This window comes from Bombus vancouverensis, chromosome 16 (assembly GCF_051014615.1).
Source record: "Bombus vancouverensis nearcticus chromosome 16, iyBomVanc1_principal, whole genome shotgun sequence".
NCBI classification, from domain to species: domain Eukaryota; kingdom Metazoa; phylum Arthropoda; class Insecta; order Hymenoptera; family Apidae; genus Bombus; species Bombus vancouverensis.
In genome coordinates this window covers 6,527,051-6,553,137 of record NC_134926.1, presented here as the reverse complement: position 1 = coordinate 6,553,137, position 26,087 = coordinate 6,527,051, and the positions used below count along the sequence as shown (strand labels likewise).

Below are 26,087 nucleotides of genomic sequence, written 5' to 3'. Positions count from 1 at the left end.
GAAAGAATAGGTTTCCTCCTATAGTAGATAAAGCCTCCCTTCCTTTTAGTCTCACCTGTCCCAGCCAACCAATGGGAATTTAGGTATCCCTATCTGTCTCCATGGTGGTTCTTTCGCAAAGAAGAGACAGATGTTCTACCTGTCCCGTCCAACCAATAGGAGAGTCAGTATGATAGCACGACCCTCCCCATAGTTTATATTAGTGAAATATATCTTCTACGAAATAGCGATAAGGAAAATGTCAGGTAAAAATTGTATGTTTTAAAAGGAAGTTCAGAAATTCATAGAAGATTTAACACTTCAGTTTAATTATTATAATTATCTTCTTTGGTATAGACAAAATTATATCATTAATATCACAAATATTATTGCAGGACTTGATCAATTTATGATTTGGAGCATTTTATCCTAAACAACAAAAGAATTACAAACTAATTAGATGAAAGCCAACAATATGAAATAGCGAAAAAAGAATGGAATTTGTGAAGACCCCAATAAGCAACATGAAGCTACAATGATGCAAGTGGGACGACTTCTGTCCATTCCATTCATGCCAAGCGTGCTCTTTTCCATCGAGCAAGCAAGATTTATTTTGAGGCGGGCGTGGAGAAGGGACGTGGCCGTACGATCGATTTCCAGACGAAAAATAAAGTGCACGTGCTATTCCTGCGCTGATGCACGTACGGTGTTGACTGGCTGTGCACGGCCAGCCTCTCTTTTACGGAGAATATTAAAGCTCGGCTACGCGCACCGTGTTTGTAAAACATCCTCGTCCACGCAAACATCACCATTGCTGGCCATTGGCTATTTTTCCCTCTTCCGCTCTTTTTCTCATTTTGCTAGGGATATTCTGAGCCCAGGGGCTCGCACTGAATCACAGGAAGCGACTATACTTTTGTTCCGAATATCGAATCGAAATAGAATCAAAACAGACACGAATGATGAATCTATTATGCTTCTCCATTTGCAGAATTATTACGAATTGGACAACACGGTGATTAGTTAGTTAAAGAATAAAGAAATTGTAGGGAATCTTTTTGTAATTAACTATGAAAGATATCTTGAATGACATAGGATATTTTAAAGAGTAAGAGTTATAAAACTAGAATTATATTTCATTTGGAATAGAATATCATAATGAAAGGTAAATGATGCTCATGTGACGGTACTAGACGATAAATAATAGAGATTTATTTTCGACTTTCCATCTAATTACAGGAGCTGCCACGTGTGTCCAGGGTTCTTGGAATAGGTCACAGTTAATTAATCAAACTACTTAGGCTTAGATATGTACACTGACGAATAGTCTTGCAGAGAAACTGTTTTTTTTTTCTTCTTTTTTACTATTGCGTTATGCGACTTACATGTTTAGATACACATTTATCTCTTGCTTCTACATGGACCTAGTTATTCATATATATAAATGAAAACATCTTCGAGTGCCTTCCTGTATCGCGAATGCGCCTTAAGCTACGCGTTAATCGTAATTCTAGATCTGTGCTTCTCGCAAATTCGTTTTTTCTTTTGTGGAAACCAATTCACGAGGCACGGACCGATCCCTCATCTCGCTTAAATATCGAATACTGTGCAGCAGTCGAAAACACACGAGGACAGGGGTGCAATGTTTATCGCTTTAAGTGGAACAAACCTTTCACGCTTGTCTGAGACAGAATTATCACTATAGACCAGCTTCAGCTTCTCTTCAACGTCACCACGGGAGCCACAGAAATTTCCAGTAAAAGGTATCACTCCAACGTTCCACTCTTCTTGCTTACCACCTCATCCGGACGAAGCTCAGCCTAATTAACGTCGCTGAAACGACGCACAGGATGATCCTTCGGGACTCTGATAAGATTCTCGGCTTGTGACAATGGTGTAAACGGTGGATCGATTCACATGAAGCACTTGGACCGAGACTGAAACTCCATGGGCGCGAATCCGGTCGTAGAAACTCCTGTTGGAGTTGTAGATCCCATCATTCCTGAAGGAACACCCACACCACCCACGCTAGTGCTAGATACTGCCACAGTGCCTGGCTCCTCCTTCACGTTCACCACTAGAACAGAAGAAAGAAACAGACACTTGTCTCGTTCAGTCTCTTTGGATGAACAAGAAAATCACTGCAAAAAATGATTTCATTATACAATTTTATATAATCGTAGTGGCTAAAGGAAATACTTGCAAACTATTGTATGTATTATACTATTTACATACTAATTAAGTTCAAGTATTTTAAAATTTTCTAACATTCGGTATAATTTGACACTATGAAAATGGAGCGTAGAAACTTATAAGTGAAATTCTTCATTGGAAAATGTGCAAATACTTTTAATAGACACTATATGCAAATCTTCAAATTTTCCATAAATGCATGCAAAATCCACAATAATCATGCTTGTTTAGTATCATTAATAAATTAAAATGCAAAAGGCAAAACTGATTGAAAATAATTACTTTCTGGCCAATAGCACCTGGCAGGTACGGTTTCCTGGGTCATGGCGGCGTCATGCCTCCTAGCGAAGCTGCTACCAAAGGAACCACTACCCATAGAACCTGGGGAACTCGTGGTTCCACCTGGAACATCCAAATAATTGCCTTGAAACGCTTTGCCTGGTCGTCGAGCATTTCACAAAATCAAGTACCAATAATCTGCTAATTAGAGGAGAGACTCACTTAACGAGGTGCCTAATTGACTGTAGCCATTCATGGTTGGGATCTGCATGGACTGCATTGGCTGCAACTGTGGCTGAAGCTGCGAACAAATTGGGGACATTGATTAATTATACTTTTACTTTTTGAATAACAAAAGTGTGAAACTTAGAATTTCAGAAGATTAATTAAGAACTTGTTACTTACTGATTGACAGTGACTGTAGGACAGCTGAGATTGCTGAAGACTCCAAGCACTAGGAATCACAAATAGAGATTGTTTTTGAAATTTAATACTGGGATGAAGAAGCTTCGAGATAATTAGCAATAAATGGCGAAGAAACTTTGAGATAATTAGCAATAAATGATAGAAGGAAGCCTTGGGATAATTAATAATAAATGGTGAAGAAGTTTTGAGATAATTAACAATGAGTAATGAAAAAACTTTGTGATAATTAATGGTACCTTGTGTCGTATCTGGGATATGTAGACGGAGCATAAGATGGCGGAGAGTGACCAAACAGGTTCCTAGGACCTAAATGAACGTGTGTTGGAGAGAAAGGATCGCCAAATAGCGGTTTATGATACGGTGCATTTCTGTATGGTCGCTTCATGCGTCTACGTCTTCTGTAGTTACCATTTTCAAACATATCCGCGTATTGGGGATCTAAAAGTAGATATTGTATCGAAAGTGTATCAAAATTGACCAGCCGTCGCTATTCCTGGACTAAAAATTCCACTAACCGAGAGTCCAGAAATTTCCTTTTCTCTCGCCACCTCCATCACGAGGAACCTTCACGAAGCACTCGTTCAAGGACAGATTATGCCTGATAGAATTCTGCCAACCTTTCTTATTCTTCTGAAAATATGGGAACCTGGCAGTGATGTAAGCATAAATCTCACTCAAGGTCGCCCTCTTCTGAGCACTATGTTGAATCGCCATAGCAATTAGAGCGACGTAACTGTACGGAGGTTTCTTGCTAGCGGAATCGCTGTTGCTACCACTTGTATTTCCTGTTCCAGTCGCTGTAGAAGACCCATCTGCCGCTGTGGTAGGCGTCGAGGGTGTCGACGGTGTCGAAGGATTGCTGTTCGTGGTGCTGTGAAGAGCTCCGGTCGGGGATGATCCTTTTTCATCGAGGTGATGATGAGTGGAACCTGTGGAGTGCATAGACACCGCAGAATTCGGGCTGTGAAGACTATGATGAGAGTGATGATGAGTCAGGGAGGCGTGGTGCGATGTCAGCCCTCTCGCGAGGCTCACTGTGGAGTCCAGCTCCTTCGACACGCCGATACAGCCATTCTGCATCTCTGATACGAAGCTGCTCACTGAAAATATCACAAGTATCGTTTAAATATCGTGATATAGCGAATGACCTTGAGAATGGCTTGCATGACAAGATCATTAACTTCAGAAAAATTCTTGTAGGAGAATCTGCGAATGACCAAGGAGTATCTACGTGAAGAAAATAAAGCAACATTTTTGGTAATTTTCTGAAGAGAGCAGGAGGCTCTAATAAGAAAAGGCGAAAAGAGAGGCTAGATGATTTTCATTCGAGACACGGTTTCCAAGAAATTGGACAATGGAACTGGCTCGATCGATCTACGTACAGGCACGACTTCCAAGAAATCTCAGTCGGGGTAAAACAATTGGACCTTTGAAAGGAATTCGCTGGGCGACACTCGAGCCTCGACGATAAAAGTTGTTTGAAGAAATGATCATCCAAGGTGCACTGCGTGCCCTTGAGTAAAAATTACGTCATTTTCTCTTTCACCGTAAACGTATTTATATCTACTTCATTGACAAGAATCATGGTTGCTACCAGATTACATTTGCCATTGTATAAATCATATCGTGCGAATCGCATGACTGAGTGCCAGAGGCCTCAGTGATGGAAGAAAATTGAGTGAAAAACACGGAGACATGAGTCAGGAAAGGAGTGCGTACGTGCATGGTGTCGAATATTCACCGGTGCCCCGCAGCACATGTAACTGAAACCGTAATTAGACACCGATAAGTTAAGCACGCCGCACTTGCGCAACAAAGAGGATAAAGCGGGTAACAGAGAAGCTCTGAACAAAAGGAAAAACAGCAGAGTATGAATTTTCGCAAATTCAATCGGATTGATTTCAAGAAGAGAAAGAACGACGAACTGAATATTCGAAATTCAGTTAAAAAATGGTTTGTTCAATTTACTCCGGTCCATTGTAGCCTGCAGTAAATGATCGATTACATTGTTATCGGAACCACTAGGAACGGGAACATCTGTTCCCAGGCTATGCAAATCCAGGCAAATATGATATGCCACTAACGCAGACCTCCAGGGCGTATGATTTTCAGCGCGGAGAAGCTTCTTCGTTCGGGACACAATGATGTTTCCCGACACAGGAACATGGTAATATATTTCCTACGGTACCGTTGCGGCGGTCAGATATTTTAGCTATTTTGATAATTGGACATATTTTAAAAGAAAAAGTTGGAGAAAAATAATTAAACTCAGACCCAAAGATGCCTCTTTTCAATCAATTCACATTATTGAATTCTAATGAATGAATCGACATTGCAATTATAAAAATGAATTTCCAGAATTTCTATCTCTCCTTCCTAAATTCTACATTTATGAAATAAAATTGAAATTATGCAGCTTTCACGCATTATTTCGCTACTTAATCCTTGATGGGTTAGCTAAAGAAACTAAAGAAAAAGAAATAGAAAAAGGTATAATCAACGAGGAACTATTTGTATATGATCTGTTATCTTCTTGAAGACTTCAGATTGTACGTCATCTTTTACAGATCACGTGTCCCAAGTTCGACAAGTTGATATCGACCTATGGGGAGCCTAACATATCTACGTAGGCTCGTGGACTCCTATGTGTAGATCTAAGGTGCATAAACGAGCGACGAGATCGCGATAACGTCGAAACGTTTGCTAACACACCTGACTGCAACTGGAGATCCTCTGCTACGCGACACCTACGAGACCACATCTGCTCTCGTCACGGGATCCCTTGTTTCATAGTCGTCTACGACAGACAATCGTCCAGTATAAAACACTGGATATAGAAAAGGAACTGAAGCATAATTTCCTTAGCTTGTACTAAAGGTGACACTTATGGTATCATATAAGAAGACCACTGTAGAAATAATTTTCTTAACATGCGCCAAAGATGTGGTGTCACTTATGGTGCCTTATAAGTAGATTACTGTAGGAAGCAGAACGTGTTTCGCAACGGAGCATGCAGAAAAATGCAGCTGTTGTGAAAACCCGTGACGTAATTAAGCTTGCGAAAATTGGTGGCCTTCGCCATGGTATGTTTGTAACGATGATTTAACGACGTCTGCAGATTTGTGAAACGAGTTCACGAGTTCTTGGAAAATCGGTGATTAACTAGGTTATAAATCTGTCTTATTAGGTCTCCTATATGTAACGTTGATCATGATTCAGTTACCGCTGTTCGCCTAGATCAATGCTACACATCTTATCAAATGTTCACCTGGACAAATTGTAAAGAGCGGTATGATAAAAAAAACTGTTGCTTCATCTGTGAAGAAGAGAATGAAGAGAATGGAAAAGAGAAGAAAAAGATGATGCGGATCGATTAGACTGAAACAAAGGCGATCCTCGAAGCGAAGGTCGTTGTCTTCGTCGTCGTTGTCGCACTGAAAATCGTGGCATTCGCATTCCTGAAATGCTACGGGTTCCGCGAGGAATCGGCGCCGATAAGCGAAATACAATACGCCGTGACATCACGCTGCGAATCGCACGCCTTTGTCCCCGTCGACGCCATGCGTGCCTCTTTCTCCTTACTCTTTGATCAGGTCAATCTACGCTCTAATTCTAAAAAAGCCTCTGTTACCTTTAAACTTATTAAAAACTTATTCCTTTAGTATACATAAGATATGAAAGTATATGAAGAGATTTTCCTCAAATAACTATATAGAAGATTGTTATATATATTGTAATTGGATGAAGTACATACTTATACATGTATGTATCCTCTCTCTTCCTGAATAATATCATTCACTAATTGATTAGCTAATTGTAATATGGTGGTAATATGATCATTAATGGTGAAAGTCATACTTCTCTAATATCAAATATCATGACGATTATAGCGAGCTAGGGCAAGCATTAGAGGGCGTCAGGGCACGTGTTCAATGACCCAGCTAATAGGGGGATTCCATTGGAGTAGCCACTCCCACCATGGATGAGCAGTAATGAGCACGTGCCTGCCCATGGTGATACCATCAACTTCGAAACATATTTTATAATCTTATAATGTTACGATACTTCAGATTCAAGTATCAAATTCCAAATAAACCAAGTAAGTAATAAACTTTACCATTTAATGGAAAGCGTACAATGACCTAACCTGAAACATGTTCTTTTCAGAATTCTTTAAGACGTTCAAGGTATTAACCTGAATTTATCAAGAATTGGAGTTATATTATTCTAAGCCTAAAATAATGAGGATTCCTTGCACGGGAAGGAGTTACGAGGATAACATAGAACTGGAATCAAGGGGTATGGGGTCATCTGCGCGACGATAGCTCAGCTTGTGGTATCATCGCATGAGCCAATCTTCGTCGGTATCCTCCTTCTCCCTGACGTCCACAACGCCGGAAGTAAATATGGGATCAAATTTCTCCTAGTTACTATGTATTAAGTAAAGACCATTCTGATCTCTTCGTTTATGTCATGCTTTCTTTTGCAGATTTCTTAACCTTACGGTACTCCTCCACTTCTTCTGCGCGTTTTTATCTCTTCAAATATCTTCTCTTTTGGAATAATTTATTCGTAAAAAGCGTAGAATACACAAAAATGAATATTAAAGGATAAAATGAATAGAAATAATATCTATTGAAGTACAACGTCCATTTTTGGTCATATAGAATTGAAGAGAACAACAGGATTCATTTTGATTCGTGGAGGTGAATTTTCCTCTCATTGAGGATGCAAGGAATTTCTCTGCTCGTCTCTCTCTCCCCTCTAATAGCAACCTGTCGCGTCATCGTGTTTATTATACCGAATGTATGTGATTTGGAGAAAGGAAAAAGCTACTCTGAATCAGATCCAGTAGAAAACAAATGCTGACGATTACCTAACGGAAACTGAGCGATAATAGTCAGGGGGCCCGACTGTGTTCTTGCCACTTGGTTCGTCGTCGAGTATTTATCTCGAATCTTCTTTTTCGTGAAGCTTTTGCAATCGACTATCCGTCATTCTAACCGTTTTATCGTTCTAAAGAACCAAGAATCCATCTGGTTTAGATGCCGATAAGGAAATCAAGTACTAATTGTACAGTACTAATTCCACCTTTCTTATCTGCTCTGGACCTCTATGGGAACTATAAAGTAATGACCTAATTTGAGATTATGTTGTACAATTTGATCGGTCAAGTTTATGTAAGGTCCCGACGAAAATTATGCATCTACGTAATCATTGTGAACGCTAGCGATTCCCTTATCAGAGAGCCGTACCCTTGTTTACTACAGATCTATTTTAACTCGAGTACGTGCGAAGATATTACGTCCACGACCTGGTTTCCGAATAAATAAACAGGGTCGCGTTATCGGTGATGAAAACAAGGCCCAATCTGCTAGTTTTTGGCTAAAAACCGTCGAGGATCTTGAACTAACACCACAGAGGTAATAAGATAAATAGCTATATTTAGAAAAGCAAGTATTACAGTATAATTATGATAGCGAATATGTTAAAGCGTTTCTGTCTTATTTTCTTGTGATTGGAGAGCACTAAAGAAGCTAAATTACAAGTCCGGCTAATCGGAGCACCGTTCAAGCGCTGCATAATTAAACGTGTCAGCTTTCCATGGAGTCTTATCGGAGAGTCTTTATTGGCCCGATAAATTTGCACGCATAATCGTAAATATGGCAATGTACTAGATGAATGTGGAACACCAATCGAGACATTCATATACTAATATTCGTAATTTATGCCTGCTACTCACAACTCTTCCGAATAGAAAAAATTTTCCAACTTTTTGAGGAGCCCATAATCATGTTGGAACCTGCAGTTGGAAAATATTAATAAAATATCAAGTACCGTACCGGAGATCTGCAAAGCAAGGAGAACGAGATATTGATTCAGACATTAACAACTAAAATGACGGAATAGAGTTACATGAGCCCATAAAGGATCAAGTAGTAAGAAATTACTTTTTAAACAAGTGTTTCTAATTATGCACGTAGAAATAGTATTTCAAATATTTTTCATAAGAAACCGAAGGAGCAAAGAGTCGCACAATCGGTGATGGGACTCAGGAAAATGCCGTCGTCGTCCTATATATCAAGTGAACCGTTGGAGTGGGCAACACTCCCGGATTAGCGACCATAATTCTCGACAAAAGCATTCAGAATGGTTCTCCTCGATTTCGAAAACACAAGAAGAGCCATCAGAGAGTCGTTGTCTCGTGTTGCTCCTGCAAAATTCTCGACCGCCAGCCACGAGAAGGATCCTCCACGTCGTCATTGAGACTGACTAATCGCTTTATCTATCCGAACACGAACAGAGAAAGAGCTCATGATTTTTGCGACGCGTTTCGCGATCAGACGGCATGCACACGCGCATAACTGGCCGGAGATATTGATACCAAGCTTCTTAGATTTCAACGAGGCTCCGTCTATCTTCAGCGATTAGCGAATAAGAAAAATCTGGTAATGCGAAACCCCGAGTGCAGTCGTTTTCTTTTATCGATGTTTTATCTGCTTCTTTAACCCCCTTCCGACAAAGCCGTCTTCCGCTAGTAACGAAAATCGCCTTCGATTTCCCTGAAACTATATTTTTCGAATGGTTCGTATACCTAGATTATGTAAACGATATAATGACTCTGCTTCGGTTTTTGATCGAATTTATTACGCGTTCGTAAACAACCAGTCCATTCCCTGCACGCGTCTCTTTCTACCTTGCAGAATGATTAATGGACGCGTTAACGACCAACGTATAGCTGAACTCGTCCATCAGCGACATATTACAACAAAATACGCGTATACACCGTCTGTACAAAAACAATGCAGCTTGCTGATTGTAGCTTATAAATCATCAGTGGCCCTGGAGACGCGCGTCGTATACGCAAGGATATTTCTATCAGTGATAATCTCTAATCCGAAGCCGTGGAGGATAAGTCACTGACAGTGTTCGAAGAGAGCGTAATCGAGCCAGAGAATGTAACTAAACGACGCGTGGAGAGATCAGGACGCAGCCTCCGTCGGTATATCATCCTCCGCCGTCTCTCCGTACACTTTTGACTTTCTTTCCTCGTTTCACGTATTCGTTGTTCCGTCCTAACGTCTCTGTTTTCTTTCAGATTACCCTCGGCCCAGTCTCTTCGTTCCTCTCTTCCCCGTGCACCGCGCCTTTCATCGTATAGAGTCACGCGACACTCGAGCACCGTTTTGTATTATTAGAACGCGGTTTTCGAATTCCATGAACACGGAGGAATCATTGGTGCTGGGATCCTGATGACGTCAAGCAAGTCTTTCAAAAATTGTCAACGCGTTTTAGAAGCTTGGTTGTACAGCAACGATTTCTCGTTGCTCAGGATTAAGTAAACGCTTACCTTGGTGCAGAGGCGGAAGAGGTGACGGTGGAGACACCTGAAACGGCTCCTGCTTGATCTTCAATGAGTGGGACGACTCCTGCATCCCTCCCAACCCTGCGACTCCCAAATTTCCATTACCTTGCTGCAGTTCCTGGAATCACGAAGAAGTTCGTTACCATGAATGTATTTTTAATACGGGAAAGTTCATTTTACAGCAAGAAGAGTTTTCGCCAAAAATAAATTACTACAAATGTAATATATGCATATGTAATCTAGCGTCTGGCTATATGAATATTCATCGGTATTTACGACGCAATTTAAATAAATAATGATGAAATAGGTAACCCAGGTAATCGTTGTGGCTCTTTAACGTAACAATAACACCATGAACAAAAGGGAAGAAGGAGGTGATAAAAGGTGAACGAACCGGAGGATCGTGAGAGGTGAACGACGCGGCGCATCCACGAGACCGGGCCAAAGAGGCTTCTGGCTCGTAGCTGGCAATGTTTGAAGTGCCGTCGCCGGAAGCTTACAAACACCGACTCCGTGTTGTGACATCGTATTATGCCAAGCGAAACTTACGATCTCGCTAGATCGTTAATTTGCGATCCGGTTTTACGACGTCTAGTTTGCACTGAGCCACCAGTGTACTTGGCGAAAATTCGTTAAACAACCTTACGATACCTTGAGGTAGTACATTCTTTTCAATATTTATCATACCATATTACTTTTTTTCAAAACAAATCCTTCTAAATAAACTATTTGTATTAATCGATTGTATATACAATTCAGAGAACGACATAAAGAAACCGATCGGAAATTTTCATGGAAGAAGATCCTTCTCCCTAACTCGTATACCTGACCAAATAAAAGGGCGTGTCGTTGACCTAGAGATTGAAACCGATTGGGTATACAATCTACTCGACACTGAGCTCATAATTATTTCTATAGTGGCGCTAGAGCTGTCAAGTGCGGCTTGCAAACGCAGCAAGATATACAGGCACTGTGTCGGACATACTGCAGAAGTGCATCAACGGTTGACACTGAGAAACGTCCTCGAGAAATCCGTCGGGTCGGCTAGCTGGGACACGTGGCCACCTCGTTAATTCGCTAGACAGCCATTAAATTAAGCTCCTCGGCCTCTGTCGCCACCGATGAATGCTTTGAACGAGTGAAAAAAGGGAATCAGCATAGCCATGCGATGGATTCTTCAAAGGGTAGAGACTTTGGGATGCTTAGATAGATTAATACCGGTATACTTGCTGGTAGAAATATATGGAGAGCTTGTTGAGGCTCTACCAAATGAAAAGAAATGATATATCCTGCATTGAAGGTGTTAATCGCTCACTGTATTACAAGATTCATGATCTCCTTATGTCCTTGAAAGTTTAGGAAGTGGTAATGATAATTTTTCAATTATGGAACATGTAGATACTTGTACTTAAAGACTCCTTGTTGCTTCGTAAACAAACAAACAAACAGGAGAGGATTTATTGTTTCCGATGATTCAGCTTGTTTGCACTTCAACACTAATAAAGGTAGAGGGCCTATAAATCACTCCTGTAAACTAGCAGATGAATGACTTTAGATTCTAAGGATAAATTCCGATAAACTTATTACTAACTTCATGTCTAAATTGTATTATTGAAACATTGAGTTGTCAAACAGTCAAACATGCACTTGATCATACCAAAAGAGTGATAACTTATGAATTTTAGAAGCAATAAAATGCGATTTTTAACAAACAATAAAAGCCGTTAATGTAAGCAAATACTAGTTTTTCATTTATAATTATTCAAAGTACTACAGTGTGTGATGAAAAATTGAAGAATGACTGAAAAATTTACTCTGCTCCTTTCAGCAAGTGCACGAACATCCAGCAATAGAAACCAGGCTGTGAAAGAAGAGAAGAGATCAGCATAGGTCGACGACGTGAGAGGCAACTTCTCTTATCATTGACTTGATAAAAGTTCCTCTGCTTTTCCTCCAGCTTATCAGCTGTTCGTTTATTTTCAATAACTAGTTCGCATGTCTGCCCCAAAATAATCGTCGCATCACCCTCTAATAATCGTATTCTGATTTCGATATTGGTTTAATTTAAGTCAGCACGGAGTATGCTCGTACAACTGGCCTGGTTTAGCCTGTCAGCCATAGTAAGAGGAGCTTCTATCGATTTCTCCAGTTCGCTTTGTAAATCTAAACCACATCCAACCGATCCGCGGACTCAATCAGGTATAAGTTCATTCATGGAAGAGAGGATTATTCAATAAACTCCATGGATTATGTTCGACTGTAATTATTGGAAAAGAATTTTTCTAACTTGAATGAAGGAAACAGAAGAGCGTCAATTACTTGGAAATGGGAACGGGAATGGCTGAGAATGCTCGGCGAAGACGCAGATCGGATAGTTGCGAAATTTTCGAGATCACGACCTCCACTTTTCTCTTTTTTCTTCTCTCATGTGCGACGATAAGCGACGCTGGCTCGACTGTCGACTATCGTTCCAGCTGAGCGTTCGTGAACGTTCATTTGAAAAAGCGCGAAAATTCAGAAAAATTCATCGTTTTGCAATTATGGATTCTACACTATCACCATGAACCTCTTTGCCTAATAATGTGACTGTAGGAATTGGATGAATGATCTTTTATGATCGTTCATCAGTTCAGATATAGATAAATTGTAAATTAACAAGTTGAAAATTACCCCAGCGACGGGAATGACGTGCGAGACCATCCTTGACTTATCCAGGTCGTAATTCATAAAAATGCTGGCCGCTGCAGCTGCATTTACACTATGCTGCACGGCTAGGTCCTCCCAATAGGCGGGCAAGCCCTCCACTGTTTAACACTGATTCTTTCAAAACGTTCTAATTAATTTGACTGAAATTTCCTTAAGATTCTTCAAATACACTGACACTTAAGACCGTCAAACACTGATCACAAGCTATGTACACCTTCGATACTTGATGTTACATCTTTAAGAGGAAGATACGTTGGTACACCAGAGTATCACTGGGGTGGTGGAAATAATTCTTGAAATTTGCTGATACGATCTGTAACAGAAAATGGAGATACAAATTCATTTTATAAGCTAAACGCTCAAAAAATTAGAAATTGTATTTTAAAAATGAAAATTTTTATGTATTTATAACATAGTCTAACAACTACAAGCAAGAAAGAAAAGAATCTTTCATTTTTCAATAATTTAATAACATAAAAGCTAGTTCACAAAATAGTTCTTACCACGATCATCGCTATACTGTGCATTTTTATGCATGTGCAAAAATGCACATAAAATGCATATAGTATGCAAAAGCATAGAAATGAGAAGCAAAGAAGAATTGTGAAACAAGACTTATTGTCAGTCTAGAAATATGAATTTTCATAAATATCCCTAGTCTAATAGTCCAATCAATGCCAATTTACTAAGTAATATAGAAACAAGTTCTTTCACAGTTCAAAAGACATTATCAGACAATTTCTATGTATTTTAGAGACCTAACATCTTCTCCACCGACGTCTACCAACAAAATAACCGGAACCCCTGTTCGTGACAAATGTAGCGAGATCTCTCCGATGCTCCTGAACGATTCCCAACGTAGAGACTCGTGTTTGAAGCTCAAAGCCGCCGATGCGATGGGACAAGGAGTTTGACACGGCTCTGGAAGGGAATGTTGACGAGTGAGCAACAGCTGAGCACTTAGCCGAGCACGAGGAAAGGGAGTATATCCCGAGGGAGTCGTTGAGACTTCCGGCGGCCGCCGACAGAGAATCCTGGATACGTCCTCCGGCGGACATCTCGTAAATTTTGACAATAAGAGGGTATACGCGGCCCGTCGAACTCATTTATTTTAAGAGTGAATGTACATTAGGAGCTACTCATATCGCTTTATCGCTGAATGAGCTCATTAGCTGTGTATCAGCATCAAACCGCGTGTAATTTCGCTGATTATTCACTTTAATGCTAATCGAGGCCGTTTTTTTCGTTAACAATTAAGCACTTCTACTGGGAAATGACTAACAAATTTATTGAATGTCCCATGACGTATTCAGATATGTTTACGAACATCATGGATAAATATTTTGATCTGTAAGAGAGCATCTAAGTATTATAAAATGTAAAACTATGTACAAACATTGCGTGGCACTGTTGTACATAACAAACACTGTTTGTACATAACTGAAACTGTTAAGTACCTTTGATCTCGCTAAAAAACTGACAGATATCTTGAAACTTTTTACTGAATTGATATAGCTATTAATTGATTTTGTTAAAAAGGAATAATCATGCAACGGTGGAATGTACAAGCTAAGTCTCAATAGGGAGAAAATTAATTGTTATACCTACACCAAGTTTAATGAACCAGTGGTTGTGAAATCTCTGACTAAAAATCGAGCATCTATTAATTAATCTTTTGTTTAAAAAGAAATGTCCATATATGTAATGATGGAAAAAAATCCCAATAGGAACAAAAAAATAATTGATATGTAGGAAACTTAACGAAATCAGAAAATTAATTTACCATCGAATGATTTTGCTGTTGAAATCCCTTAAGATTAGTGTATGTTAATTGATCCCTGATTTATGGAGGTGCAGACGACTGTTTTGACGTAATTAGAAGATCCTCTTATCTCCTTTGGCAGAAGGAAGAGCCATTTATCTGGTTGTTTACTAAACACCGCGTTAAGTTCATAGGAATTTTGCTGATCGCGGAATCAAGTTTACAAACTCGTTCCTGGCCACGGTCTTCTAGATATTTCAATAATAATAATATGTCACGAAATCTACCTTTTTATTTTCACTCGCGTATTGTGATAGTAAACCATCTCATTCATGAGATTCATGATCATAAACGTTTAGTATGAATTGAAATGTTAGATCAATGATGACCCAGAGCTTCTAGAGGTGAACTTTGCACATGACGTAAAAGACCACGTCGTTAACGTCCGACGGCGCCGTCAGGTTTACAAGAATCTAATTCTGCATGATTTTTCCCCAAAATTATGAGAACAAATTTTCTCCGTTATCAGAAGATTCCAATTTGATTAAAATTTTCCTAAAAATTAAAAGGAATCAAGATACAAAATATAGTTTACTTAAGGGAAAAGGACAGATTTATAATTTTGTAATCTTTATTTGGGAATCCAGTACTAATACATTTTCTACTTATTTCAGTGAATTCTTCACGTTCAATCTCCAAAGACATTTCCTAAATTGCATAAGGAGACACTGGTGCACGTTCATCTACTTCATCTATCTCATTCAAACGATACAGAACATCAATTTTAAAAACATATTATGCTACTCATAAAAGTAGCATAAACTGAGTCTGGATGACTCAGGAACCACCAGCAAAAACTACAATTTTACTCAATTACACTTTATGTAACTCAAGTCACAAAAAAGAACCCAGAAGACTAACTCAAACTAAAGAACAGGGAACGCATTACCAAACAAATACAGTAAACCACAGCATGAATTTACCAGAAATTAATACAACTAAAAATCATTACTTTCAAGATGGTTAAATAAATCACTAAAAGCATTTACATATAACTATAAGCCAATGAACTCACAGGATCCAGGGAGCCAGAGAAACCTGATGGTTCTTCAAGTGGAACAGAAGATTTTTGAGTTGCAGTAGCTGGTTCACCAGGAAGCTTTTCACCAAGAAGGTGCTTGTTTGAAGCACTGCTATAGCAATTTTTATCACTGTATCGCGATTCGCGTGGAAACCGTCGAGTAACAGCGGGAGCACGATAGAACGTGCGCCAGAAAGGAGAGCCAGTCGGGATTGAAACTAATTGAGAACGTTCTGAGCGAGCCAGCGAGCGTTCCGAAGCGGGTGGAGGCGCACAGAGGCGGAGTTTCGCGGCCACAGCGCCGTTCAACTTATCAGAGACCTCCCACGTCTGGTTCTCCGCCTCCAACGGTTGGAACAGCCAAAAATTCTCGTATGCTACTTTCAAAGACTTACTCTCTAACTCTTGCTATTTCTCTCCAATGCAATATCGAGTGCCCATAAACTAACTTTGGGAATTTTCTTTGCAGGAGATTGTATGAAAAACTCCACAATTGACGCAGTGCGTTGGGTGAATTATTTTTATTGAGGCTGGAGAAAAAAGCAACAGTTACATAAATAAGGATGTCTGACTATTCATGGTTGTTGATCTGTTGGGGCGTTATTTGTTATACTTCCAGCAGCAAGTTTGTAAAGAGGTAGAGTGGCATGAAACAAATATTGTATTTAGAATAATGTTCTGAACGACAATATTATTTATTGGTCAAGTTTTACAAGCTGTTGTTGGAATTTCCGGGTACAAGGTGACTTCAGTATAAATTAAGTTCTCCTAGAGAGTACCAGTTTGTCAATGAGATTAAAATATATATATTTACTCCTAAGTATCAATCAGTCAGTATAATTTAGATAAAATTAGATTCAGCATAATTAATAATAAAATTGCATCTGTCCAGCTGTCCTGAGGTGAAAACTCCTCAGAGCCTGTTCTGTTCGGTATTCTTCAACCTCCACCACCACAAAACATGTACATATTGGTGTGCTCTACTTTGTAAAGAATTGGTCCAACACGAGTCATCAAGTGCAATTATGTAACCAGTGCTCAGCTGGCGTTTAAGAAATCATATTAGGCAACCGTGTTTTGCACGATAATCATTACCTACAATCCTACTGGAATTAAGGTCGCCGAAAGAATCGCTGAACTGATTGGAAAACGCCTGGTCAGGATTTCATTGCGCCCGGTCTGACCATAGAGTTGCCGTTTCCACTGTGCCGGTTTCAATCAGCGCGCACGCGTTCGTTTGGATCGATACCTTTTCTCATAACTTATATCTACACGTAAAAAGCTTCCTTTAATCAAAAAGAACAATCATTATACTTAGATTATATTCTACATCAATATATACATAAGTTATGAAGCATACATTTGTAGAAATTAATTTCTGTTGAAAACTAAAGATTGATAAACTGTTTGTAGAATTACAAATCTTTAATATGATGAATCCTTTTGACTACGAAAGCGAGATACGTGTAGTCAATTGATCCATTAAAAACGTGTTTCTGATCAGGTTCCATTTTTCGTGTTACAGACAGCATCGGGGATGTTCATTTAACAGGATAGAGGGGAAGGAAAAACGGTCGCCATATTTTGGGCGGAGACTGCGATACATTTGCCTGTTTCATTGGATGAAAAGATCGATCTGGTGCATCAGCTGCACGCGCCTGCCCAGTGAACATTCTCTGATACCTTGCGACTCGTTTCACTTAGCAGTAGTACTGTACCGAGTACCATTTCAACCCCCTAAAAGCGATACTCATTGCTTTCCAGAAAAAGTGTACGCTTCGAGTACCTTTATTGGAAGAAAACTGTACTGAAACATTTTCCAGGCAGTTCTGGAATAGTCTTATGTAATTATGGTTAGTCAAACCCTGAGTAGGAAATTTTATTGTATTAGATATCAAGTATCAATTTCTTTTAGAAGATTCTAGGAAACTTCTCAAGTATGTCAAATAAAGTACGCAGTTTATTGTGATAACTTTTTCAGGAAATTTATTTTAAGAACCTACATTAACACAGATTTATTGATAACTTTAATAATTATAACCAATAGACTAAAAATTATGTATAGTTTTATTTTAGGGAGGTAGGATTCAGAGGAACAACGATGCATTTATTCTGGTGAAGTTCCTGAGAGCCAGTTTCTTTTCACGGTGTCGCTATCGGAATCGAAATCTCCGGGCAAATAAACAGCGCACAAGTTCCCAGCCATTGATCGTGAGCAATATAAATACTTACTTCCTACGTGATGTAGGTACGATTCTGAGAAATAGGCTTGTCATATATGTATACATGCCACTGATTACGTAATACGAGGCTACGTGATTTAGGCAGGCTGCTGATAACGACTGTGAAATAGAAGAGCTTACGTTTCTTCTATCGACCATCTAATCAACCAAAATTCTTGCTTCGTTTTAAACTGCGTACCATTGACCATATAATACTTAATCTGTTAACAATATAACATATTGCTATCAAAACAATGAAAGAGATACCGTAACTATTAGTTGATGTGCATTGTTCGTGTTGTATTATCGTGTTGTATATCACGTTTTAAAGTTTTAAAGCTGTTATTCTTAAAATTTCCACAATATTCTGAAAATTTGCTTTTTGATTTTAAATTTACCTTTCAATTCATGGAGTTGATCAGTGTGGCTTCTGAATTGCTCGTAATTCCTGATGTTCTTATAACATTCTTTTGTCACTCAAACTGTATTTTCTGTGTTCTTGTGCTGCTTTTTAATTACTGGAATTCCTCTCTCTTGCAATTAACATACTTAAGCTAATTTCTTTTTTATTAATGAAATTCTTTTCTCAGGTTCTTTTGCTGATTTTTTAATACCGTATTCCTCTTTTTGCAGGTAATGGTTAGAAACAATTTGAAAGAAATGAAAGCCATGAAATATTCGACCAGCGGTCATTGACCACAAAATAAACATCCAACATCAAGCATTGAGGAAGTCAAGAAATAAACTTTCTTTAAACAATCAGTACAAGGACAAGAATTGAAAGAGTAGAAATTAATTAAGATCCCTTATGAAATATACCTATCCGCCTATGAACCTTCATCATCGGTAAATCAGTCTGGAAAAAATATCTATTTCTGACTATGTTCTTCGAATATATTCAAGTCAACTATTCTACAACATAATTTATAATTAGATTTTTGTACATTATAATTCTTATTGATTTCATACATTGACTGAAGATAAGAAATTTGAACGAATAGTTAAAATTTCAATTAGGTCCAAGTAGTTGAAAAAAGAAGAAGAAAAACAACAGCCGGATATTTTTCAATGGTGATAACGGATTGTTGATCGAAGGCTAAGACTCACCGGGCTGAATGTTGTCACTGTAACAGTGTATTGTTAGAGCAGTACAATGAGCGTGTTTAACAATACCGGCGACCGATCCGGCCGATTGTTTCCTCGCCTCTTAACGTTACTGTTGCCATTAGCCGCGGCGATTGCGATTAATTCGCTACTAAAACAACGTGCGCCTTGCCTGTCCAATTATTATCACGTGCACGATACTCTATTACATGCGAACTAATCATATCGAAAGGAATATATCGAGACTCCGGATAATTTGTTGCAAATTATTTTCAATTAGACCGTCGATATTTTTTATTATCTTGGATCATTATGAACAAAGGATAAGGTGAATATTTTTAATATTTTTATTATCATATGCTGTTGGAAACTATAAAAATTCCTATCGTTCGTAACAGGTCACGCTTATGAAGGGACGATAAATTATTAGGAAACTCAATCCTTCGAACCCTTTAAAAATTATGACTGACCCAACAAGCGTAAGGAAACACGAGGAAAAAGAGAATTCTTGTTTTGATTAGGGAATGTCAAAGCAAACTGACTCCGGAACACTGGGCTGCCCTTTCTTTCAGTCTCTCCCTACCAATTTTATTGGCTTTTTATGGTGGTTTGTCATGACTGGTCGTGGTCACGTTCTACAGTCCACAGTAACGCATTGCAAGCTATTGTGTCATGGTTGTATGTACTTCTTAACTTGTTAAGGGAAGTATAGAAACGTAGAATTGTTTAAAATTGTTGACTCCTTCTTTTTTTAATTAGATCTCGTGTCACTTTATTTAGGTATAATACAATATAGTATGTACAATACAATACAGAGTACAAAATACTCATATTAAACTGTCACAATAATATTATCACAAAATATATTATATTAGAGAAGTCTATAATTTTCTGAATAATTTTAGGATTGTACTAAAGTTGCTTAAAGCAGATATTTAATAATATAAAAGAATTTTACAGGGTAATACAACGATTTTTTAAATAAAACAGACCATATGAAATAAATTATCATTTTAATAAAGGAGATCATGTAAAATAAACTACCATCTTTTAATAGATGAGCCCATATAAAATAAATCGACATTTATTTATTAGTGCCAAGAGTTTACTAGGACCATAAAAAGTTTTACTGTAATATTGTATGTAATTTGCAATTTTGCATTACTTATAAGTTATCTAGTATATATAAAGAAAATAAAACAATAAGGAGGGAGATAAATCGTAAAGATTTGGGAAACAAAGAGAAGGAGGGCATTTCTTGTAATCGTTGCAATTGTACTTGCAATGAATCTTACAATTTTTTATTATGATTATTTGTGATTCCTTAAAAGTTAATAATGCAGTTGATCTGTCGTCTGTGGTACGATCACCGACGAGGTACAGGCCATAAAGAGATAAAGATAGAGTATGCGAGTCATATGTTACCGTGCAAGTGGATGCGATATGGGAATAGAAAAAGCGCTGTATAGAGGGTTCCTTCTGTGCTTGTCTAATCAGACACAGTGAACACAGACACCACTCAATGATTACATTTTTATTTACTATTTCTATACGAATGTGCATGTGTTATTAGACAAGAATATGAGAGGTTTGTATACAGCATTCTCTTTCTACTCTTATACCGCTTTCTCAGCTTGCTCACACACTCTATCTTTATATCTCTATGGTACGACCCGTGGTATGTTTTACCTCGCTTTTCATTTGCCTGTCATTACACACGATGACATAGACGATCGAAAAAGATTGGAAAAAGCAAACAGAAGAAAGATGAAAGTAGGAATGAGTATAAAATCTCAATAATAATAACTTGTGCTTGCTTGTACCTTTCATTAAATCTTCATAAAGTCATCAATGTTTTATTGCTAAACAAGCTTAAACATAAACAGTTAAATTTTATTATTCTCCGATAATGTGGATAAGCGAAATAAAGGTAAAAATAAAAATCATTTTAATGAGATCATATTTAAGTAAGTTTGTATAAAGGATCTCAAAAATTGATAACATTTTATGTTGTAGCAGAAAATGTAAGTTGATGGATAAGTTTTTAAGTGATATACAATAGAATTTATCTCATACGAAAATCTAATTGTTATCGTCAAATTATAAAATATTCTAAAACGCAACGTAATGTATGCATATGTGTATATATTATACATACATGTGTATATTTATATGGATGTGTAACAAAAAAGGTTATATACATATTTCTAACACAGATTTTTTTGCTTCTGTTACCTTCATGTTGTCTTTATCAACTTTGGTAGTTAAATTTATAATTTCTAGACTCATTGCTCTAAATCGTAGAGGACATAACAAACGTCCGATTTTTTTTTAAACGTCCGCTCCGTATTTCAAAACATAGGATTCGAAATCTCTAAAGATGTTAGATCTATCTTGTATACCCGTCTGTGGTTCCATTCATCTGGCACCACCCGACGATAGCTGCAAGTACTAAATGCTAACCGGTTCTCGACCGAGTTTTTCGTAACCTATAGGAGCAGAAGACTAAGATTAAGGGAAAGCATTGGCACTTTGTAATTTGTGTGAGTCGACAAGGGAAAAAGTCGAAATTCCGAGATGGACGATGACAATGATCAGGAACATCTAATCGAGGACGATTACTACACGTTCCTAAACATTGCGAGAAACGTGAGTTACCGAATCATTTCGAATTACTGAAACTGAAGACCAATTTCTTTATCTCCACGTGACATAGTATTCCTTGGTGTCTGATGTAATCGAGCTTCCCTTAGGGATATATAATAAACAATATGAACTTGTACTTTAAGAAAATCATTCAAACGTACTATTACATTCCTATATTTTGCTAATCAATCTTTTTCAAGGGAATAATAAATTATTTTAGTCACTGTTCTTATAGCCTGAATAGTGAAACATGCACTTCAGGATTGAATTTTCTTTAAGGTTTCTGTTATTAAAATAAAAAATTATTTTACAACATTTTATTTATGATATATTTGCTTACAGGCTACACAGGAGGAAATCAATTATGCGTACCGTACACAGAGCAAACTATATCATCCTGACAAGCATGTGGACCCTGTGCTCAAGAAAGAAGCAGAAGTATTGTTTAATCGTACTAAAGCAGCTTACAAAGGTTTATATAGAATAATATATTTTAATGTTTTATTATATTATATGAAAGTAAAATGCTTACTATAATATATATTATAGTTTTAAGTAATCCCCATCAAAGAGCTATTTATGACACTGTGGGGATTAAAGGGCTGAAAACTGAAGGCTGGGAAATAGTAGAACGTTCTAGAACACCTCAAGAAATCAGGGAAGAATATGAATATCTAGCGAGAGAAGCACAAGAGAGAAAATTACTAAGCCTCACGAATCCCACTACTAGTATCACAATGAATATCAACGCAACAGACCTTTTTAACAGATATGAGAAAGATCCTGAAAATAGGTAATGCACTGTAACCTTTAATTCAGATATATGTGCTATAAAATACATTATATTTTAAAATATAGCAGGGATATACTTTCATGCATAGAAGTCAGTGGAATGTCGTTTACACAATCTATTGAAGCACCTCTTAGTTTACAAGATATTGTAACATTGTATGGTCAATTAAGCACAAGAAATGGTGTAGGATCTGGTTCTATAAACGTGTCAGCGAAGCGTTTGCTTTCGTCTAAAGGTTGGGTAGAATTAGAGGTCGGTGCTGGGAACGGACCGATGATATCGTTCAAAGGTTTTCGTATGCTACCCCATAAAGTATTGTTCAATGGGGCAACAATACTGGAGTTCACTCCATTCGAAATTAAGGCTAGTCTTATAGGCAGTATGTTCGTCCACCTTATCTTACTTATTGATATCGACTGCTGAAAATATTATGTAATTTTTAAAAGAATTATATTAATTTCAGGACTCACAATGCAATTAGATACTCATATAATGGGTGACCTTACATATAATGCGGGTCCAGAAAGTTCCATGAGTACCAGTATTGTTAGAGATACAGCGAGAACTTATACATCGTTTTCCATTCACCTTGGTGTTCTACGATCATTCGTTAGTTTTAATTACATATATAAAATGCACGAGAAAGAGATGAAGCTACGTGGCAGCGTGAGGTGAATATCAGTCAACAAATTATTCTATTACCCATGATTGTATGTATTCTATATTTCTAAGTCGTGAACATTTTATTAATTACAGAGCTGGCACATTCGGACTGCTCGTAGAATACGGAGCGGAAAAAAAGGTTTCGCGACACACTAAACTATCCGCGATCGTGTCCGCAGGGGTGCCAACAGGAGTCATGCTAAAGCTTAAATTGAATCGTTCCTTTCAAACCTACGCCTTCCCTATTCATCTTAGTGATGAGGTTCTTCCAGCTACTATGTTCTACGCTACTGTAATCCCACTAATGACATGGGTCGTGCTGAAGAAGATTGTTATAGATCCTATGGTAAAAAAACGACAAGAACGTGAAAAAGAAAAAGAGAGGGAGGTAAACAAGACGAGGATGATGGAAAAACAAAAAGAAGCAGAGAGCGCTACCAGATTAATGAAAGCCACCGTGAGTAGGATAAGAACTACGGAAGAATCAAAGAAGGGATTGATTATCACGAAAGCTTTGTATGGAAGATTTGTCTACCCTCAGCGAGATCAGTACAACTCAGAGCAGCAGACTATACGTAGAGACGAAGTAATAGATGTAACCATCCCTTTACAATGTTTGGTAAAGAATTCAAAGTTAATCCTTCATGGTGCATCTAAGGTATGTTTTGTAAAATTAGTTAAAAATAATGTATTTTTTCTTTTTTGTAAAAAATAAAATTATTGTATGTTCCCATATTGCAGAGTGAACTGCCAGGATTTTATGATCCATGTGTAGGAGAAGATAAACAATTGTTAATACAATATCTATTTCGTAATCAAACACACGAATGCATAGTGAAAGATAATGCACCAGTCAGAATACCATTACCATGTAAGAACTAAACTAGATGATATATAATGATAACTGTGACTATAATTTTTATAAATATTAACAAGAAAAATTGGTCTGTTTCAGCACATAAAGTGAACACAACATGACGTATACGCCATCATAAGAAATCGAAGTAAAATCACCGTGTTTCATGGTTATAGTCTGTGCTGCTTCATTGAGTTCTTTCGACCGTTTTTAGATTAAACTTCCACAGATACCTTGAAGAAATTGAGTGTTCATCGATCATTCATACTACTTTATACGATAATTTTATGTCCCCAAAGTAATCGTTTGCATGATGCGCAAAGAAAACAGTGAAAGAATCAGATTATTATTTTCACAGTTACTGTAAGAAACAAATTGTCTTAGATACGGCGACTGATTTATTCTCGCGTATAAGATCAAGGAGGGAGAAACTTAGTATGCCTTTATATGACTATAATAGAGATATTTTTCACACTAAAGAAAGTATTATTCGAAGAATCGATTATTGATAGAACTGTATCTTTGCTTCGTAATTCGTTAATATATGAAATATTTCCTTCATTAAACACAGAATGTGTATAATATATACATCACTTTTTAGAAATTGTATTCTCTCATACATTTAATTTCTCGAAAATAGTAGTATTCTACGAATTAGTATGAAAAGTGTAATTGATAAATTATGTAAAATGGTAATGTAGAACGCACATGCATAGTTCCTCCCCATATATTTAATCTAAGGAAGTAATAAATATAATTTAAATTTTAGTTGGAAACACATTTCAAATGAATGATTTATTTAAAACAGATATGTTACATATCATTTTTACATATTTACATTTAAATCAATACTTTTCAATGCATTTGTTGAAATATTGGACCAAAGTTGAGCCAATATAGTCATTTCCTTGTTCTTCTTATCAGTCTCTTCTAAAGATGTCCATGAATGATCATATTCTAGTCTGTAGGAACCCTTGTAAGTCTGAACTGGTCCAGAATTTGATATAGCCCATTCCTGGAATATAAAATAGTTGGACTTTTCACATATCTTTTTTAATTCTGAAATTATTTAAAAGCATAATTTATTTACTTCTGGACTAATCATGGATAAGTAAAGCTGACCACTTTCTTTTTGGTACAAATGATACACTTGTCCAGGATGTTTTACAAAATTACAAGGAACATGATGTAATTTCATGTTCCAATCAGCTTCTGTGAGAATATTTTCAGCCTGTTTCTTCAGGTGCCTTATTTGGTCTACAATCACTTGCAATTTGCTGCAGGCATTTGCTTTAACAAAGTTGTCTGCTTTTTCTATTTCCGTTGCCAATGCAATTAAATCTTGTCGAGAGATTTTACCCACAGCTTCTGGATCATTTAATGGAATACCTTGCGGTTGAATGTTACGCTCTACAAGAGCTACTGCTTACACATTAACAATAGATAACGATTATTATCTTAAATAGTATCAAAAGAGTAATAAGATTCTATTTATACCTTTACTAGGTAGATCCTTGGAATCATCCATAGTAGTAGCTTTTTCATGAGGAAGACAGTTTACAAACACATTCATCGAGAATTTTCTATAAAAATAAAAATTAACAATGAAGTAATGACAACATAATGAAGAGGTTATGATACATAATAATTCAAATAATCCGATAAAGATTATATCGTATGGTTAAAACATTTAAACTTCCCAAATTCTGGGATTTTGATAAGTGTAATGGCAAGGTGTCTATAACACATACATATTATACAACGTAGTGCTGATATGTCGAACTTTTGAAGTTATGTTATTGCGTGTTCACATGGATTCGTTTGATGTATAAATTCACCACGTACCTTTAAAATACATAAGAAAGGCATATATAGGATTTTTTTTGCCAATCTCCAGCTGCCTCTTTCAAATCAAAGCTTTTCTTAGCTTTCTTCTTTCTCGATTGAAAAACGGATATAAAGTTTTGGATTGCTTTTAAACACGTAATAGCGCTGTCATCGACAACGAAGG

At 37.4% G+C, this 26,087-nt stretch overlaps 3 protein-coding genes across 7 annotated transcripts; 1 reads left to right on the top strand and 2 right to left on the bottom strand.

The window, feature by feature from the left end:
- Positions 1 to 1,166: 1,166 nt before the first annotated feature.
- LOC117154487 (uncharacterized) lies at positions 1,167 to 16,022 on the bottom strand. 3 transcript variants are annotated; one of them, XM_033329527.2, is made up of 9 exons: positions 15,787 to 16,022; positions 12,914 to 13,262; positions 10,229 to 10,361; positions 3,393 to 3,977; positions 3,114 to 3,315; positions 2,857 to 2,905; positions 2,674 to 2,752; positions 2,455 to 2,604; positions 1,167 to 2,056 (listed from the first exon to the last, which is right to left on the bottom strand). In XM_033329527.2, the coding sequence occupies exons 2-9, from the start codon at positions 12,968 to 12,970 to the stop codon at positions 1,893 to 1,895; spliced, it is 1,419 nt and encodes a 472-aa protein (XP_033185418.1). In that variant the 5' UTR covers positions 12,971 to 13,262; positions 15,787 to 16,022; the 3' UTR covers positions 1,167 to 1,892. The 3 variants fall into 3 exon arrangements, with proteins under 3 accessions (XP_033185418.1, XP_033185419.1, XP_033185420.1); XM_033329528.2 differs by having other exon boundaries at positions 2,455 to 2,595; XM_033329529.2 differs by having other exon boundaries at positions 2,455 to 2,574.
- Positions 16,023 to 21,569: 5,547 nt separating this feature from the next.
- On the top strand, positions 21,570 to 24,856 carry LOC117154534 (dnaJ homolog subfamily C member 11). 2 transcript variants are annotated; one of them, XM_033329597.2, is made up of 8 exons: positions 21,570 to 21,767; positions 22,107 to 22,236; positions 22,314 to 22,557; positions 22,626 to 22,936; positions 23,021 to 23,228; positions 23,314 to 23,878; positions 23,962 to 24,091; positions 24,176 to 24,856. In XM_033329597.2, the coding sequence occupies exons 1-8, from the start codon at positions 21,696 to 21,698 to the stop codon at positions 24,196 to 24,198; spliced, it is 1,683 nt and encodes a 560-aa protein (XP_033185488.2). In that variant the 5' UTR covers positions 21,570 to 21,695; the 3' UTR covers positions 24,199 to 24,856. The 2 variants fall into 2 exon arrangements, with proteins under 2 accessions (XP_033185488.2, XP_033185487.2); XM_033329596.2 differs by having other exon boundaries at positions 22,623 to 22,936.
- Positions 24,840 to 26,072, bottom strand: LOC117154540 (uncharacterized protein C1orf50 homolog). Of its 2 annotated transcripts, none has more exons than XM_033329608.2 (4): positions 25,922 to 26,072; positions 25,574 to 25,659; positions 25,167 to 25,498; positions 24,840 to 25,091 (listed from the first exon to the last, which is right to left on the bottom strand). In XM_033329608.2, exons 2-4 carry the CDS (start codon positions 25,647 to 25,649, stop codon positions 24,903 to 24,905), a joined length of 597 nt encoding a protein of 198 aa, XP_033185499.1. In that variant the 5' UTR covers positions 25,650 to 25,659; positions 25,922 to 26,072; the 3' UTR covers positions 24,840 to 24,902. The 2 variants fall into 2 exon arrangements, with proteins under 2 accessions (XP_033185499.1, XP_033185500.1); XM_033329609.2 differs by having other exon boundaries at positions 25,828 to 25,937.
- Positions 26,073 to 26,087: the final 15 nt, after the last annotated feature.